General features: G+C 39.2%; 1 protein-coding gene across 1 annotated transcript in view; it reads right to left on the reverse strand.

Moving 5' to 3' along the window:
* PTPRM (protein tyrosine phosphatase receptor type M) overlaps positions 1-19,391 on the reverse strand; it is a 617,147-nt gene that overhangs the window by 207,576 nt on the left and 390,180 nt on the right. Inside the window, exons 12-14 of the mRNA XM_087818949.1 lie at positions 17,107-17,380; positions 16,076-16,112; positions 9,529-9,603 (exon numbers count right to left, since the gene is read on the reverse strand). Of these exons, the coding sequence (XP_087675075.1) occupies positions 9,529-9,603; positions 16,076-16,112; positions 17,107-17,380 (386 nt within the window). The remainder of the gene's footprint in view (positions 1-9,528; positions 9,604-16,075; positions 16,113-17,106; positions 17,381-19,391) is intronic.

Consider the following 19,391-nt stretch of genomic DNA (forward strand, 5'->3'; position numbering starts at 1 on the left):
GAGCAGAGCAGAGCAGAGCAGAGCAGAGCAGAGCAGAGCAGAGCAGAGCGCCCTACAGCTAAGTATTTCAAAGCTTGAAAGGTTGTAACTTGTATTTCTACCAGAACTGAACTGCATGCACTTCCTAAAAGTGTCCCATGGGAGGCTGACCATAGGAGGTCTATGTGACACTTGGCCCCACTGCAACTCCTGGAGTCCCACTTTTCCTGAGGCAGTCACAGTTGGGAGCTCCTGTGTGATATTTTTGAAAAAAGTGGTGTGGAAATTAGTCCACACCTTTAAGGCAATTTCCTCTTTTTACAAATGAATTCATTCATTGGAAAATTATAGCTGGCCTTTGAGTGCCTTTTAAGTGCCAAGGGCTGAGTAGAGGCTGTGAAAAATATACAGATATGTAAAATATGGCCCCTGTAGTAGTAGATAAAAATACTTCTACACACATCTCATAGAAGATCCAATTAACAATCTCTAATACAACACTTTATGAGTCTAATCACTGAGCTGTTGAAGGGGAAAATATAACTGCTTGCAGCTAAAGGTGGTGAGATTTTTAATCTCAGTGTCCATATATTCAAACAATATGGCTGAGTTTTATCGTTTATGTTCTTTGTCAGTTTTTATTCATATGCATACCTCAGTAAATAGCTCTCAAAAAGAAATGAAGTGGATATCTCAGGCGAGAGGTTGAATGAAGCCGTGCTCTCTCTAAGGTACTCAGTGCCCTTTGATATGTTTGAACCTGTCCCTTAAATTCCCTATCAAGTGCTCTTCCATGCTGATCACAGATTATGCATACCCCAGGGCCAGTACTTGAACTGTTTTAATTTCCTGGCATTTAGCTCTTCTATTCTTATCCACTCACTCTATTTGTTTTTTCTAGGCTGGACAATCTTCCATTTTTTAGTTTTACTTCTGTCTTTTGGCCCCTTTTATTTCCCCTCCAATGTTTCTAGGCTGGAGTCCACAGTGCATACTTGAACCTGCCTCCCCCTCTGGAAAACACTTCAGCTGCTACTCACTGCTCCTGCGATCAAGACCAATGTCTTTCACGCTGGCCTCTTTCTGCCTGCGCAACCTGACTGCTCCCCACGCATCCTTCTGGCCACGATGGCCTCTGTGCAGTTCTTCATTTTGGGCATGCCACGTCCCCCCGCAGGACTTCTTGCACTTGCTCTTCCTGCCACTGACTTAGCTAAAGTTCAGTGAAGAATCCCACCATCTTCAAACTGTAACTAGTTGTCTGAGCTACTCATTGTGGCTAAGACCTGGTTTTAGTTACGTCTTCATCTTACGAATAGAGAGCCTGAGGTCCAGAACAGGATAATTCCACCTCTCTGTATGTAGCCCTGTCACAGCTTACTGCTCACAGAGTCCCAAGGATCCCTGGCTGGGTCTGAGAGGTGAAGGAAGAGAAGTGGGCAGACACTGTCTGGGAGTGGGAGTAGAACACAGATAATGATGGTGTGGAGTGAGCAGGCCACTCTCTGAAACGGTTAAAATAAAATTAAACCTCACGATAGTGATAGAAGCTATCAAATATCTAAGAATAAATGTAATAAGATCATCAACTGTTCATTATTCAGTAAAGAATTCTGAATACATGCTGGGTGCCTAGGAGGCTACATTGGAAACAAGGTAGACAAAGACCACATTCTAGGAGAGAGACATAAAGTCATCAGGGAACCTCAAAAGGTGGCAGAGTGATGGGCTGGCAGTGGCTGGGAAGCCAGCAGGGCCACTGCACTTCAGGTATTGTGGTTTGGTAGGCCTCTCCGACAATATGACCTTGGTGCTAAATCCTAAGATGGAGCTGGCAATACGAAGCCCAGGGGAAGGTTTTAGTCAGAGGGAACAGCACACACAAACATCTGGCACATGATCCAGCGGGGTGCTCCGGGGAAACAGTAAGATCAGAACTGAGTGAGCGACCAGGGATGGGGAAGGCCCTTTATGCTGTGATTGGGAGTCTGGGATTTATTCTCAGTGCAGCAGGAAGCTATTCGGGGGCTTTAAGAAGAGGAGTGAAGAGGAGTGATGGAACCAGACTTCAGTTTCAGGAAAAGTCAGTCCAGCTGCTCTGTGGCAAATGAATGAACAGGGAGCCAGAAGAGTAAGCTGGGGCGCAGTTAAATGTTTCTGCAGTGGTCCAGGCTGGTGTGGTGGCCGTGAGAGAGCAAGATGTCATTGAACCTGGAATATATTTTGAAGGGAGACCTGAGAAGACAGGCTTATATAAAAACTCTAACTTTGCATTAGAAGTCTTATGATAAGGTATGAATAAATGGAGAAATTGATAATATTTTCCACAGTTCTGATAATGTATAAATTTAATAAGACTCCAATGAGAATCTCAGGGGCATTTTTGGGACCTGACTGCCTACTGTGCACTGACTGGGCCGCCTTCTTGGTGCCTGGATATATCAGAACACAGCAGATGACGATTCCTGCCCTCAGGAGGCTTATATTTTAGGAGGGGGAGAAAGACAGGAGCAAACATAACAAGTAAGCAGAGGGTGACAGTGCTATAAAAAAGAAGAAAGTAGCAGTGTGAGGGGACAGACCGTGTGGGAGGGACGGGGACGTGTCACGGCAGGCTGCAGTGCTAAGACGGGTGGGTTCCCAAGGCAGACTTCGGTGAGCAGGTAGATCTGAGCGAAGACTGGAGGCGGTGAGGGAATGAGCCAAGTGGGTATCTGCGGAAACTATTCCAGCAACGGGACAAACGACGGGGACGGGGAAGGTTAGGGTAGGAGCGTGGCTGGTGTCCAAACGACGGTGAGGCCACGGTGAGTGGTGTGGAATGAGGCGGAGGGAGAGAAGGGGAGTTAAAAAGGTGAGAAGGGGCCCATCATTTAAGTCCATTGTAAGGATTAATAAATAGACCTGGAAACATAAGTGGTGAGGGGTTTTTGGCAAAGAATTAGGAGAGAATTCTAGTTTTAGCACACAACATCAGTATAAGCAAAGGTTTTGATAATAGCTTAGGAAGAGGATAAGAGGACCATACAAACCTAAATGTGAAAACTTAAATATGACAATATGGCATTTCAATCCTGTGAGAAAACAATTGTTTACTTAATAACTGGAACAGCCTAACTGGTTGCTTATCTGGAAAAAAGCAAGACCTCTTCCCCGGCCACACTCCACACCGTATCAGTGGTAATTCAAGAGCTAAAAATCAGGGCAATGGCTGAATAATCTGACATATGTGAAGAACTTCTCAAATTAAAAACCTGAGAAAAAGAGACGAAAATGAGAACATATTTGATTATCTAAGAATGAAAGATCCTTATGCCAAAAGAACAGCCATTGACAGGAATATGTAGGAACAGGTATAGAAAAGAAATGCAAATAGCTAATGAACATAGGCAAAGACTGTAAACTTCAGGGAAAGTCATGAGAATACCATTTTCACGCCATACTGGACACATTAAGTTGTAAACGTCCAGGGCAAGGAGTTTAACGGACACTGGCGGGAGGGTGAACTGCTACCACTTGGGAGGAAAGGTAGTCTGGTCAGATCCCTATGAAAAACAAAATTTCCCTTTGACTCAGACTTGGGAATCATTTAGAAATAAAAGTTGTAATGTAAAGAACACATAGAAAAGGCTGTTTATTTCAGTTTGTTGTTGTTGTTAGGGAAAAAACTGGTGAAAATCTGAATGTCCATTAACAAGAGACCGAGTAAATAGATCATAACATATCCATACTGTACAGAGGAGCAATAGTCAGCTACTAAAAAGAATGCCTTAGATTGATATGCATTGGCTTGAAGGGGAATTCATGACATATTATGAGGAAAATGTAAGTTGCATAGTTAAGTATATAGATGGTAGTGAAAAAAACTGTATATATATATTTATGTTTGTATATTTTTACATACAGAGAAAGTTGTGGAAGGTTCAAAACATGGATTAGGTTAGTGAAGACACAGGGTGGACTTTTTCAGTATTTCTAAGATGTCCCAAGAGCCTGGCACAGTGTCTAGAATATAGCAGGCACTCAGGTAATATGTGCTCAGTGAATCAATGAAGAAATGGGTTTGCATTCTTCCCATAATTAAAAATGTGTGTTCAGATAAGAAAACAAAAATATCTAACATTTATTGAGGGTTTACTTAGTATTCTATTTGTTTATTTAATCCTGACATAACTTTTTGAGTGTAAAAAAAATATAATTCCTACTTCACAGATGAGCAAACTGAGGTTCCGAGATGCAAAATAACTTGCCCAAAGTCACTGAGCTGTTCAGTGGCATAGCTGGGATTTGAATGAAAAGTAGCTCCTAAGGCTTTTCTATGGAACCCACAAAGCATTTTTTGAGAACCAATGGACCAGTCACTTTATAGGATTTCTACTTCTGATGGTCTATATGATATGGCAACTGAGTAATGAGCATTTGTGGAATGAAGGATTTGAAATCCTTGCCTTCCCTGAGGTAGGGGTGGAGGCCGGTGTTCCAGCAGTGCATAAGCAGAAGAAATTTACTGATCAGCAGAAAACACCAAGGTGGGTGTAGGGGGGCAAAGCACATCCCTCTAGTAGAATTAATCTGCCTGTTTCCGCCATTTCTCCAGTAATGCCTGGAAGTATGGAAACAGGAGCCAAGAAAGCGGGCAACGGGATTTTCTCAGGGCTGAGGATCAGCATAATGTGTGGAGCCAAGGGGTCCAGGTGTTAGTGAGAACCCAACTGAAAGGGCTGCAGAGGGTGTGAGGGCTGAGCGGGCCTGGAGGGCCCAGGAGGAGGGAGGAGACACTAGGGCGAAAGGGGGTATGTTCAAAGAGACACTGAGGTCGAAGGACGCCAGGGCTCGAGTCACAAAGCCTGGAATCAAATTTACACCCCTCACTTAACTGAATATCAGGCCTCTGGGCCTATGGAGGTGAGTATCACCCCTCTGTGTTTCCTTTTCTCAACCGAGAAGCATTACGATGATTCTCTCGGGTGGTTGTTGGGGGAGTCTGTGAAGTAATGCATGTGGAAGTCTCCAGCACAGTATCCAGAACCTGGAAGTTTCTCTGTAAATACTGTAGTTCCTTTTCTTCCTCAGTGGGGATCTAGTTCAGTGACTCCCATGTTTTATATTTTACACTAAAAAACCCTCTATATTTGCTTTAAGGGCTACATTACAAAGAAAAAGGGAACTTCCTTGGGATTTTTTTCATGATAGCTTTGCCTATACACTGACAAAGCTTCTCTCCGTGACTAAACCAGCTGGGCTCTTCGGAGTCCTTTTGACACAGAAGAACATTTGTGTCCTGAGGACAATGCACAGAAGTTGATCAAATATCCTCACTTCCTTTTTCAAATGTCATCCATCCAGTAAGTCCCTGCTCTTCACAAGGGAAGGGGTGAGAAGTGACAAAAATTGTCTCCTTGACCAAAGTCTAGCCAGCGTCCTCAGCCCTTTCTCAACTAGGTTTCAACCTTGATCTATAAAGAATTAAACAAAACATTAACATAGTTTCTAGGTGACCCTAGTTTCTCTTAAAGTGCTTGCCTGAGAAAACTTCAGGCTTCCCAAGAACTGACTTCCAGCAAACAGAGCCCCTGTCTCCCAGCCTCCCGGGGGCGCAGGAGCCTATTTCAGTAAGTGCCAGTTAGCAAACAGGGATGGATTTCACACGCACCAAAACACCCTTCCAGCTTTCTGTAATTTCCCATTTCCCTGACTATGGAGTCCCTGTTTGCCGCCCTCCCTTCTCCTTCAATCTCTGTTAAAACTCTTAGTCACCTCTCTACAGCTTGGATGAAACTCAGCTCCGTCACCCATCAGCAGTAATTGAATAAAATCTCTGTTCACCACTTTAACTAACGTCTGCTGTGTTTATCTCTGACAATACAGACACATGCTACTTGTATCATTTTCAAAACCTGGAACTTTATGTGGGAATAACTGTTGGCTAGTTCTGTTATTTTTTAAGGTACTAATTATATCTAGCAAGTAATTCTACATGCTCTGACATAATCAGATTTGTACTCGAATCCCAGGAGTCACCCAGTTTATAAATACTTTAGGATGCAGATCTTATCACATTAGACGAATGGGTTAACCAAAACAGATGATAAGTTTGTTTAAGGAAATCACTCCCCACAGCATCTCTGAGTTGGCTAGGTCATTAAATCATAAATAGAAATATCTTAATATAAAACAAATAGCCTAGACATATTTATGAAGTTAATTAGATAATCTTAAAGAGAAGTTTCTATCATGTGTAGCTTTACATTTTCTTTCCAAAGTAGTTCTATATTACGTATATGCAATTAATCACAAAATAAAAGGAATGAAGTAGAAACCAGAAGCATGTCCAGTTTCTAGAATTTTCTCTGTGTGCACTTGAGAGTAGGATTTTTGAGGTAGACAGAATTTTTATTCCAAGCATATATTCTATTTTATCATCTCCTAAATCCAGTGGTTCAGTAAAGCATTTTTAAAAAACTGTGGGTTATAACCCATTGGTGAGGAATGAATCAATTTAGCTGGTTGCTAGAACTTAAGACAATGAATTAGAGTAAGATGGAACAAAATAGAACAAATCAGAGTGCATCTATTCAGTGAATAGCACTGCTAATACAGTGTCTAGAGCTTTCTCTTCAGTTAAGTGTATGTGTGTGTGTGTGTGTGTGTGTGTGAATTGAGTGCTGATGTATTCTTACTGTTCACTGAGGACAAAATAGTTTAAGAAACATTCCCAATGCAATGACATACTAGCATTCTGTAGGCTGAGCTGCCTTCATTTGGTGAATTAAATCAGCCAGTATTTATGAACACTTTTTGTTGTGTCTAGCACAGTCCTGTGCTGAGGTCAGCTCACCAGGTGCTTGTTTCCTTTGGTGTTAGACAAGAAAGGGAGGTCCCACCTATGCCAAGGCAAACCTAACCTGCATGTACTGCATTCTGAGCCAAAAGGAACTACAGAGGACTCACTGTCTTATCAAAGTCTCCTAGTGTAAGTATAGCCTCAAACAGCATTTGTAGGAGCATGATGTCAGCACAATTAAAACAAAACCAACAAAAAGTTGCTGAAGGCACTTCTAAATGTATCCCTCATGAATCTTCTGTTTGCTTCTGGAAGGGACTGTGCTCATCTAGTAAGAAAAACTACAAATGTTCAATGGGTCAAATATTCAGACCTGCCCCACTGAACATTTCTACGCTGCTGGACACAATGAGAAAGGTTTTGAAATATATGTCCTTTCCCCCCATTAGCTACATTAACTGTTGTCTTTTCTTAAAAGGCTAAATGACAAGTATGCTAGTAATTTTTCATTCATAAGAGCATGTGTATGTGTAGGTTTTGATGTTACTAATGCAACTATGCCTGGTGCCAAGAGTCTGGGCAACCACAAACTAAAACTCTTTGGAAGATCTATACCTGGCACACAGAAGGTGCTCAATAAATGTCAAATCAGTGATTGAACGGATTAAGTCTCCAGCTTGCAGTATGACTCATGAATAAATCTATTAAAAAAGACAGTGTTACTGCTATCAGAGTTGATGGCTGATGCAAATGAAAAATGCAAAAGAACTATTACTTGAGTTTGAATTTATCTGGGTAAGATTAACCATCATTAAAACCAGCAGTAAATACTAAAAAAAGAACAAGAGTAGTTTTTTTACTGGTTTTTGAGGCTTTTTCTAACACTCTATCATTTTAATCCCTAATGAACCAAAGCAAATGATGGAGATCATCTGCAGCCTTTAAAGGGATGGCAGCCATATATTCAGCTACATATGTGTCCTTCACTGACTAGTTCCAGAATAACAACACATACTGGATCTGAAAGCCTTACAAAGGAAGCTGATTTACGAGGTATCTTCTTACTCGTGCAAGTCTGAGAAAAAGCTATAGTCAGAAGTTTCACTTACTTCATGTCTCATAACAGCATGCTTAATTTGAAGGTAGCAGATTATAGGTAAGGCCTGAGAAAGGGGCTATTAAGTTGTATTTCCCATAAATCCATAAGTACTTATTTTATGATAGTGAGAGCAGACAACCCATTTTTAATGATTGACTGGCAAGACTGGTGCCAGCTCAGACATAGTGGGCTCAGACTTGCTGAAGGATCCCAGATTACCTTCAAGGTGGACACCTAACCCTGCACAGAGTGCCATGGGCCAGTCCTGAAACATCGAGGTTTTAAAGGGGAGCACTTATATAAGAAAGACACTGTCACTAAAGTACTTTTGTTGGGAAGAACACTTTAGAAGTTCAGGATAAGAAAGAATCTGTAACAAGAAGAACTTCAATCAATAAAAGAAATATGCTTGAAAGAAACCTGAAAGCAGGGGAAGCAGAACTGTTAATAATAAGTTTATATCCTGTAGGCCTGAAACAGAGGGCTGAAAATATGTAGAGAATTCCAGCAGAGAAAGAAGTGGAATTATCCTACATTTCTTTACCTTATAAAGATTAGTCTATAATTTTCCTGAGCCTCAGTTGCACAACTTCCAAAATAATAAGCTCACAGGACCTAAACATTTATGAATTTTTGCCATGAGTTAAGCTTTACTTTTCCCCCTTAAACGTCAGGGTACATTCCTTAGCTTCATACATACAAAACAATTGCTGGAGTAGACATTTTATGGTAAGCAGTTGTGTTTATTACTCAGCTTTAATCATGCCTATGCTACATGCAACAAAACTATGTTAGAAATCTGGACAATGGCTTGTCCTTCCTTGTTACAGGACAAAAAGTTTGTCTTCTGGGGTTTTCTGACCACTCACCTTCAATCTGGAGTAATTTACGGGACTCTTTTCCTATATGAGTTTATACAGATGGCCATTCACCTTTAGAGGCAGTATGAATGGGCAAGCTCATTTCTCTTGGTAAACAGAAGCACACAGTTCAACTCCCTGACTCTAAGCCATTTGGTTTTTTAAAAGCTTCCCTAAATTATTCAATGCATTTGACTTGCAGATGTACCACTGCTTTATATAAATACTTTGCTTTGAAACAAGGATCTAAAAGGAATGCAATCAGCTCTGCTCCAGTTGTATGTACAAGACAAGCTATTTGAACAGCATCACCCCAAACAGCTTTGAGTGGTTTCAATTCATAACACTGGCAGACAAGCTCCTGTATTGCTAACTGTGTGTGCAAACTAGATCCTGCGAGGTGAAAATGAACCTCTCTCACCCTCAAATCACAGCGCCTTTTTAGCTTAATTTGGATTACTGTGAATTCTTCTTTATGGATTTTGTTTGAAATCCTGTTTGATGTCATTGCTATTGAAAGTCCAGCAAATTTCATTTCTGTATAACATTAGGCTAGAAAGGAACACACCAACAGACAAACACACAATGGAAACATGCAGTGGAGTTGTGCTTAATGCATGGGTATAAATGTGCACAGAGAAGAGGCCAAGCACATCACTTCATTTAACGCGGGCACAGGTCTGTACCAAGAGTTTGAAACATTGTAAACAAGCCTTAAGCAAAGGAGGAGATGTAGAGGGGAAACGAAGCTGAGAAAAATGAGCAGGAAATGGGCAAGATGACTCATCTATACTTGAACGTCTGACCTGTCAGCTGGTCGTCGCCTGCGGCAGGGGCGATGCGAATGTAAGGTGTTGTAAGCTGAGTCACGATTATCGCAGCTATGGCAAAGGAAGATCCCCGGGTCAGCATGCATGAGGGAAGAAAAAGCCAGACTGAAGCTAGGCTAGCAAGGAGAATCTCCATCAGTATATCACATTGTCTCAACTTTGTTCCAACAACAGCAAAAAGAGAAGGAAAGGAAAACACAACCACCCACAGCAAGGTGCTGAATATTCTGCATTCTTTTCCCTTAAACAGGCTTTAGGCAGGCAGTTATATTGGCAACTACGACACAGTTGTAAGCTTTGTCTGAGGTTTTGGATAGATCCACTGAAGAAAAAAGTGCAAACACACACATTAGTCCCAAGAAAGGCTCTAGACTAAGCAATATTTCCAACTGCTATAGAGTAGGATGTATAAAGATTCATTGCTAACTCCGATGATCTGAACTTTAGGCTTTTAGCGTTTACTAGGTTAAAATTCTGCTGCTTAAGTCACAATATTTTCTCTTCTTGCTAAAATCACCTTTGTGAAGAACATTATCCTCTTTTGCTAAAAAAATTTTATGTAGAGAAACCTCTGTAATAACTGAATTTCATGTAGAGCATTTCTGTTTAGGAACCTCATTGTGTCACATTAAGGGAATGAAAACATGCATCTCAAAGCATTGGTAAGAAAAATAAAAACGAATCACTGCCTTTGCTAGAGTTGTCATGGCTAACAGGTGACCGAAGAAATCATTTAGAGTCTTGAAGTAGACCAGGTGGGCTTCTGGTTTGCCTGCAGAGCTCAGTAGTTGTGTTTAAATGGTTAACAGTTATGACACACAGATATTAAAAAAAGAAAAGAAATTAAAACATCAGTTCTAACATGATACAGCTGGAAATGAAGCAAAGAAAAAAGTCTGAAAAATTAAGGACAGGCTTACATGAAAGATTACTAATTTACACGGAACAGCCTGAGTGCTATTAGAAATGTGGCAGCGAGTAAGGAAAATAGATCATCTACCATCTGCAGACAATTAAACCCAAAACTGCTGCTGCATAATATTTTGAAATATCCCTCTGCATCGTTCAAGCAGTGCTGCTCCTTATAACTAGACAACTGCAACAACTGGGTTTCAAAGTGGTAGCATCATCTTTCACACATTATTAATGAAAACTTTCTAGTCTTGCTAAGTGAGATGAATAAACTAACAGTTTGGTCAGAGAACAGAGACCTCCCAGGGTATTACAAAGATAATTTTCTTGATATGACATGGTATGCAATTTTGCATACTGATATAATAAACTGTGAACAGTAAAATGTTAGTTCTCAGACTCGTTACAGAGTTGGCGCCAATTCCAAGTTCATACATATAATATTTGCTTGGTCATAGATGGCTGTTGTTCAGCCAACACCCCTGTATGGTTTTTCATTAATTACAGGAAAATCGTACCTACCTACTTTTGAGAAAAATTATATTGTCTTACACAAAAACCGAGCAACTATACAATTCTGAAAAAAGTAAACAATATGAACAAAAGGTTACTTGAGAGTGGCTATGATGGGCAGCCATGGACTCCACAACTGACAGGAAGGCTAACTGTAATCTAAGGCTCAAAACTCCCATCAAAAAAGTACATTACACATATCAGGAAGGATTTTTATCTGACCTTTATATTCTGCATTGTAAAATGTTCTATTATTATTATTTTTAGTTACAAGGAAAAAACTGGATTATGTTACAAATTATTTAAAAATAGCGGTCAACCAGCCTACCGCCTGCTTTTGCAAATAAAGTTTTATTGAACACTGTCACGCTTACTTGTTTATGTGCTACCCGCGGCTACTCTTGCACAGCAATGGCAGAGCTGAGCACTTGTGAAAGAGACCATCTGGCTCACAAAGCCTAAAATATTTACCATGTGCCTTTCACATAAAAATTTGCTGTCCTCTGTCTTAAAATATTAGTAAGATGCATTAAAAAGAAAATTGCTAATTTTGGTAGAATAAAGTCAGAAATTCCAATCCTATGCTTTGATGATTCTTCTGGTGCTAATAAATTTGGGGTCTCCCTTAGGTACAAAAGTATGCACGGAAGAGTGACAAAGGCACTCAGTGTGTCAGATTTCCAAAGTGCCATTTCAGTTGTGTGTAGTGGGATCTTCTGGAATTTGATGAACCAGTATTTGCTCAACTGTGTTTTATGTGACTCTAGTGTTCCTTTAAAAGTGAGTCTGGGTCAAATAAATTTGGGCAATATATAGGGCTGAATAAAGTTAAACAGATTTTTTGTTTTTTTCCCCCCTTAGGAACTTTCCAGAAGCCCTAATGTATTCATGATGTACATTATGAAGACTATTTCAGATCAAGAAAAGAAAATATTCTCTATAAAATGCTGAATGACAAACCTATACCATGTTTATGTTTCTATTTCTAAATCCATAGCTCAGTGATAGCAGATTAGCATATGTAAGTGGACTTACTATGTAATTTGTTTTCTCCTGCATTGAATATGAGTAATTAAAAGGAATCTTAATTAGCTTTACATCTCTACAGACATTCTTTTCAGTTCTTTTGTCAGAGAACTTTCATTCTGTAGCATTGTTGCCTAGAAGGGACGGTATTCCTTTGAACAAAATAGTGAACAGAAAAACAGTCTAGAAAAACTTCTTAAAGAGCATGGTGATTAAAAAAAGAAACATTCAAATTTCTGAATATAGTTAGAAATTGTATCAGAACAATGAAAATCCTTCAAAGTTTCCTGAAGGTCTTCTAGCAAAGCATATGCACATCCCAGTACAAATGTAAGTTAAATAAAACACTAAACTTAAAAACAGTGAAGGAATTTTAAATTCACCTTAAAATATGACATTAGAATAATGATTCTTCTTTTTGTTTAAGATTTATGGTCTGACTGTTATAATACTTTTGGAAGGAATTTAGCATATATTCTCATGCAGTTTTTGTTTTGATTTCTAGCTACAATGCTGTTAGCCAAATCTTAGCATGTAAAGAGTTAACATATATAACCCCATTCCCCATACACTAAAAACAAAGAAACAAACAAAAACTCTCAAAACCTTTATGAACTAAAAATCCTCCAAATTTAAAAAGCGATGTATTATAAGAAAATTCACAAATGGCTACATTGTCAAGGAGAAACACAGCTGGCACGATGTTATGAAAAATACTATTTTATTGAAGATTAATGAAAAGTATACATTTTAAACTGATTGTTATATCAATCAGAATGAATATACCTCATTTAATATAAGAAATCTAATTTACTAACAAGATGGATTTGATGTTTAAGTGTATCCTGTCAGTTTAGAACTGATCAACAAAGTCTTCCAAAAGTAGCATAAAAACCATTTCAACCCTATCAGTTACCATAAGGCAGCCATAAGGTATGTAAGAATTAAAGAAAACACATATACAAATTGCTAAGAGACAGTTGGACCAAATGATCTTGAAAAGAATCCAACTATAAAAATGTGAATGTGATTAAAAATAAAAATTAGGAGAATCTAAGAATAGCTAAAAGCTACTATCTATTCCACTGTATAAATTTAAAAAAAAAAAGAATCCTATAATTGGGAGGGTAACATCCAAACATCATGTATAATCTGTCATTGTATGGTGTCTTTATCTTTTAACTCAACAGACAGAATATTGTCATGTCTGTCTACAGTGAACAATAAAATACAGAAACCTATATCTATGAGGAATCTAGATATACAAATTAAAGGAGGGTACATAAAAATATAGGCCATCCCCCACACATATGAAGATATGAAATAACATACCTTAGGTTTTTTTTTCCTGTGTTTATTTTTTATGAGGCTTTAGGGTTGAGATGATTAGTGTCAAAATATATCCTTGGTATATGATTAAAATAAGCAAAACATTACATTTATAAATAGTATGAAATGGATCTTTAAGAGACATACCCATATTTGAAATTGCAAATTAGTTCCTTATAAAAAATACCCACCTCCATACTTTTTATATAAAGATACTTGTCAACAGTTGTTTCATGAGAACACTGAAGTCTTTATAAATTCAAAACATTGCTTAGGAAAATGGTTTAGTATCTGAAAATTCAATTAAGCCACCACACTGTCAGCAATATGTGGCAGAAAATAGGATGTCTGGACTCTTAAATTTCAAACATCTTTATTATATGGTACCAATAAAGTTATTAGACCTATTTCTCTGTTATGACTAAGTAGTCAGGATGGAAGTGCTTCCCATGCTGCAAAAAGAATTTTTAGTATGAATGAGGAAAAATAATGTGATTATAAAGGTGGTGAAATAATAAACTGTGCTGTAAAGGGAGGCTGCTGCACCTGTACATGTAGAAATTAATAAAATAAAATAGTACCAGACAGTGTAGTTTCTCCTAGAATAAGAATATCTCCCAAGGTTTTCTCCTGTATTATGATTTTATGAATAGAAATGACAATGTTATATAATGAATATCAAAATTTGTTTCCCTCTTACCCCTAAAGAGGTTATTTGGATAGTTTATTGCTGTGTAAATGTTTGCAAATGACTCAGAAAATATCAATGGAGAATATTCAGTCAATCAGGTCATCTGACTGCCTAATCATCCTTTGGTGAATTGAAAAACAAATTACAATATTGATTAAATCTGGCTGATGGAAGAAACGATCCAAATCACTAGCTAAGTCAACCTATTGTGAAAACTGCAAACACCAGCTTTCCATATTTACTAGTGTGCTCTTCATGTAATTATTTAAGTAAATGAACATGATGACAGGTATTTCACTGTTTTCAGAGTAAAGGGGCAGTGACTTAATTCTAATAAAGAGGAGGACAGACAACCACGCAACGCAAGACTAAAGCTGGCGAGAGGTTCTGCTGGGTGAGGGCCCTGACGTACAGCGAGCCACTAGGAGTAGGAGTCCAAAGGCTCGGGATCAAGCCCAGACCCACTGGTTTTTAGCTGAGTGACCTTGGTAAGTCAATTTGTCTTCCAAAATATGCATTTTCTTCATCTCAATAAAAACTGCAATACCTGTCTCCTATCTCACAGTAATGCTAAAGAAATAAATGAGAACATGTGTGTGAAAGTGCTTTTCAGCTGTGATGTTAAACATAAGGCATTATAAATTAGGCACTCTGGAACTGGATTTACTTTTTTGAGATCTCAACGATATGTAGAATTCAATAAAGCAATTTGAACATGGGCAATGACCTGGAGGTCTAAGAACATCAATACCTCATTCAAGGGCCACATAATACTATAATAAATAATAGTTAATAGTGTATTACAGCTTATAAAGCCCACCAATATCTTTAATTTTATTTATTATTAATTTATTCCTATAAATACAGGTACTAATGAGGTACATTATATGAAGAGTTGAGCATTTTAAAATCAATATAAGTAGATTCTTGGAAATAAAACTATGAGCCCATGAGAACAAAGAAAATACAAATGGGGTGAGTACCTCACACAACGCCTGGCACATAACATGAAACCAAAAACTACTTGTCAAGTGAACTGAATAAAAAGCTCATGTATGTTCATTAATAAGAACTCAATGAGAATTTTGAAAATCCAATGGACATCTATAGTACACTCAAACTACGTTGCCTGGCAGTAAACGACGAAATCAACAGGATATTTTTACCCAATAGAACTCATCCAGTGACTGCCACCTACGACCTGCTTAAACTTAGTGCCACAGGCCCATGATGCCTTCTGTCATCACGTCTAAATTAAAACACAAGGAATTTGCTCACTGTCTCAGGGCTACTCTAATGTCTGGAGGGGTGTATTTAACTACAGATGCTAATTTATAATGCCTCATTTTAATGCAGCATTTTACATTTCTCACACTTTTTCCTCCTACACTTCCACACGTGATGGTTCAAGTCGCACTGCAATGTTGGCGAAATGACCCGACAGCTCAGGCACACCCACAACTGTACTTTGTTGTGTAGGAGGTGCTGTGGCGAGCTCGTGGTGGTTGGCCCTGTTTCTGCTGCTCATCCCTGGTCATATTTTCCAGGATCTGAACCACACCTGGGAAGCAGAGGTTCCACAGTAACATCACCTGGTTACTGGGTTCAAGGAGCCACATCATCAGTAAAAAGAAAAAAAGAAAAGCCCATGTAGACTCTATAGAACTATTACAACTTGATAATTCCTTTCAAACAGCGGGCAGTATTTTACTACTTCGCATACGAAGAGGTACTAAATCCAGTAGTACTACATGTGGTACTATGGTTTAAAAAATGTGTATTGAGAGCACAGGACATTTTATTTTAAAAGAAGTTTTAAAAAGATAACCGTTGAAAACTGCTTGGAACACAGCAATATGACTTATTTTAAAAATTATTTCAATGTTAATGTTAACTGCCGGTCAATATTAACTGCCATTAGATCCTAATACATAAATACATGCACACACTCATGCACACGTTTCAATGAAGTTAATATTTCAAGAAGTTTTAAAATACCCTCTAAAATCTTAAAGGACACGATTTGGAGAGCATCCCACAATTTCAACCTACCTTTTGTGGCCACTCGAACACAGTCTATTTTGGTTTCCTGTATCAAATAAAGAGGGGGGAAAATCACTATACGTGTTTTATTTAAAACAAATGAAACTATCTGCAGTTCTATTCAAGTACTGCTAAGGAAAGGTGACATTGCTCCTAGTGTAGCATTAACCACCTGATGGGTACTCCTGGAACCAGCTCGGATACACCTTCTGGCTCCAGTGCTGACCGTGGCGGACATGTCCGGGGCAGCCGAGGAGTGAGGAGCTAAACACGAAATGCCTCTGCCTGGTGGCCCCTGGCCTCCTTCAGGCCCTCACTTGCTCCCCGAGCAAGCACTACTAGGGAACTCTGTGTCCCAGATGTCCTCCCCTTCACAGGCAAAGGCGTCAGTGAGGACACCCGGACCCATGCCCTGAAAGAGACAAGCCAGTGTCCCAGCTGGAAAGCCTGCCCTTCCTTCTCAGGACACTTGACTATCTCATCAGAGTTCTGCGTTCGTCTGAACAGGAAAGGGAAAAAAGATTCAGAAATGACTTGATAGTTTTTATTTCGTTAACATCTCATCTTTCTAACACTGTTTTCTCTTCGAAAGAAAAAAAGATACCTAATTTAGTCATAGTTATAGGAAGCATAAACTCTCGTGGATCCAAAGAAACGGGGTAGAATATGCTGAAAAGACAGATGCTGTGAATCTCACAAAATTTTAAATGAGCTGAATGTGTGTGTTGTAGCTACACTATTTCCCTGCAAAATAGTAAGCTAAGCAGAATTACTAGCCACTTTTGGAAACAAGTAAAAACTGAAAATAAAAACCATCATGTTGACAATATATTCTTTCTATCAAAGCAAATATGAATATATTCATTTCTTTCCATAAACTTCTCTAGGTGAAAATAATTTTAAAGAGAGGAAGAGACCGCACAATTGTTTCAAGTAAAAAAACACAAAAGCATGACTTTTCTTTACTGTTTTCTTGTTTAATCTATGTTCACATTAATAACCCTAAATAGCCTAAGTAAACAGCCATCTATAAAACTTACCCCATTGGCTCTACTAGCAGCTTGGAAATAAATTCTGTAGCTTTTATGGGGGAGGAGGGGGGTGTTCCAGTATCCATTGTATGTCTTGTTATCACCAATAGTAAAAGGCTGAGCAGCCTGCAGGCTGTTTGCTGGGAATTCTGCAGCAAAGTAGTACTGTGAGTTCAGGATGGAAGCATTCTGGAAGTGAATTGGCACGGGGTAGCACTTTAAGATTTCTGTTGTTTTTTTAGTTCTTCGAGGGCGTTCTTCCTCAACAACTATTTGGTAGACACTAGAAAAAAAGAGAATTATCAGTGATAGTTTATGATAACTGAGCTGATATCCTTTGCCTCCAATTGCCTCCACAGTATATCCAAAAAAAGAGTACACTGGATATAGTCAATAATAAGTACTAAGTGCCTAATGGACACTCACACAATACTTGCTCAATGAGAGGGGGACAGTTCTTCATCTTTCACAGAACTCTCTTACCCCAAATAATACAATTTATTGAGGGAAACAAAGTTCACATAATTACGAAAGTTTTATATAAAAATATCTGCTGTTTCTGTAAGCAGGACACTAAAATAATACTTTTTTCACATGTGATTAAAGATGAATTTGTAGACAATTAATCCAGTTTACCTAATAAATGGAATTATATTAACTGTAAGATTTTTAAAAGGCAATATATTATGTTTGTCAATGACATTTGTATGAATGCATGTGAAATTTTAACAAGTCACAAAATACAATGTGCAATGACTCGTTGACTAAAGTTTGACTTTGGTATTTCCTTACATTCCTTTGCCCTCCCCCACATTCAGTCAGTGGAAAGAGATGGCATAAGAAAAGCAGATAAAAAGGACTGGAATTTCAAAAGCCAAGGCCTTGGACTTATAAGCAGTTTCTAAGAGTAAATCATGAACAGGGCTACTTGAATTATATATGAAGATGGAAATGATCATCCTTCGAAGATGCCTGCAAGGACAGACACCCCACGGAGGAGTGGATCTCCCACCTTCCCCTCCCACCCCTCCAATGTTTTTGAATCTTGAAGTAACCTGAGGAGAATGGAAGAAACCTTGAAGGGATGACCTTATTTATTAAGATATATACATTTATTAGAATGAACATTTGTGCAGTTTTTTTAAAATAAAATTTTCTAATACTGAGAAAAACTAAACCTTTAACAGCTTTCAAAAACTGAATCCAGATTCGATTGAAAGTCCTTCTGGCAAAGAGATGTATCTCTTTCTAATCATATCAGAAAAGCGCAGTTTCTCCACCAAACAATGCTGTACTGGGTACTCATTCCCGCCTACAGCGCCTGCCTGCCGGGGAAGGCCCGCAGAGGTCCCTCTTTGGGCTCGTGTCCGTGTGAACTCTGAATCTGCACTCAGTAAAATCACCTGTTTCTGGGAGTACAACCACTTAGTGCATTAGCCTAATGCAATGCAGCTGCTGTTCAGTTCGAAATTCTGTCTAAACAAAAATCAATTGTTGTAGAACATCAAAATGATTGCTCAGTAGACAGGCAGTCCAGCATGTTTATAGTGAAATGATAAAGTGAATTCTGAGCCGTGATGGAACCTTAAAAAAAAAGAAATACAACTCTTATTTCCTAACATCAGAGACTTCTGCTCTGCGAAATCGGGTAGAATCCTCACTGCGTGATGGGCCCAACATGAGAGGAACACAATAGAGGCAAAGTGGACTTGGATTTCTTGTCATCTTCTTCCTGACTTCTTACAGCTACAGTCAGACGTGACTACTTTAAAATATATCTGTAGCTCGGCCCGGGGGTTCAGTTGGTTGGAATGTCATCCTGTATACCGAAAAGGTTGTGGGTTTGATTCCTGGTCGGGGACAGCACAGAAGCAACTGGTTGATGTTTCTCTCTCACATCAGTGTTTCTCTCTCTCTCTCTTTCTCTCTCTCTCAAAACAGTAAAACATATCCTCGAGTGAGGATTAAAAAGTGATAAAATACATCTGCGAATTCTTTGAAATTTCTCCCATCAAGAATGGGGTTGGCGAACCTTAATGACTACATTCAGCCAAGAGAATATAACAGAAGAACAATGTGGAAATCTCAAGGCATTGTTCAGAGAAGGCCATGCCATGCGTCTTCAGCCTGCTTCCCCGGGGAAGCCAGCTGGGCAAAGAGGCCAGCCTCCATGTCAGTGGCCCAGTGGGCCCGAACCTCCCACGGCAGAGAGGCCACGTGCAGGCACTGTGCCTGGCGCCCGGACCAGCTCCCAGCCAAGGCAGCGCCACCGACAGCCGTGGCCGTGTGCCGTC

The sequence above is a fragment of the Miniopterus natalensis genome, chromosome 7 (assembly GCF_054644295.1).
Source record: "Miniopterus natalensis isolate mMinNat1 chromosome 7, mMinNat1.hap1, whole genome shotgun sequence".
NCBI lineage: Eukaryota > Metazoa > Chordata > Mammalia > Chiroptera > Miniopteridae > Miniopterus > Miniopterus natalensis.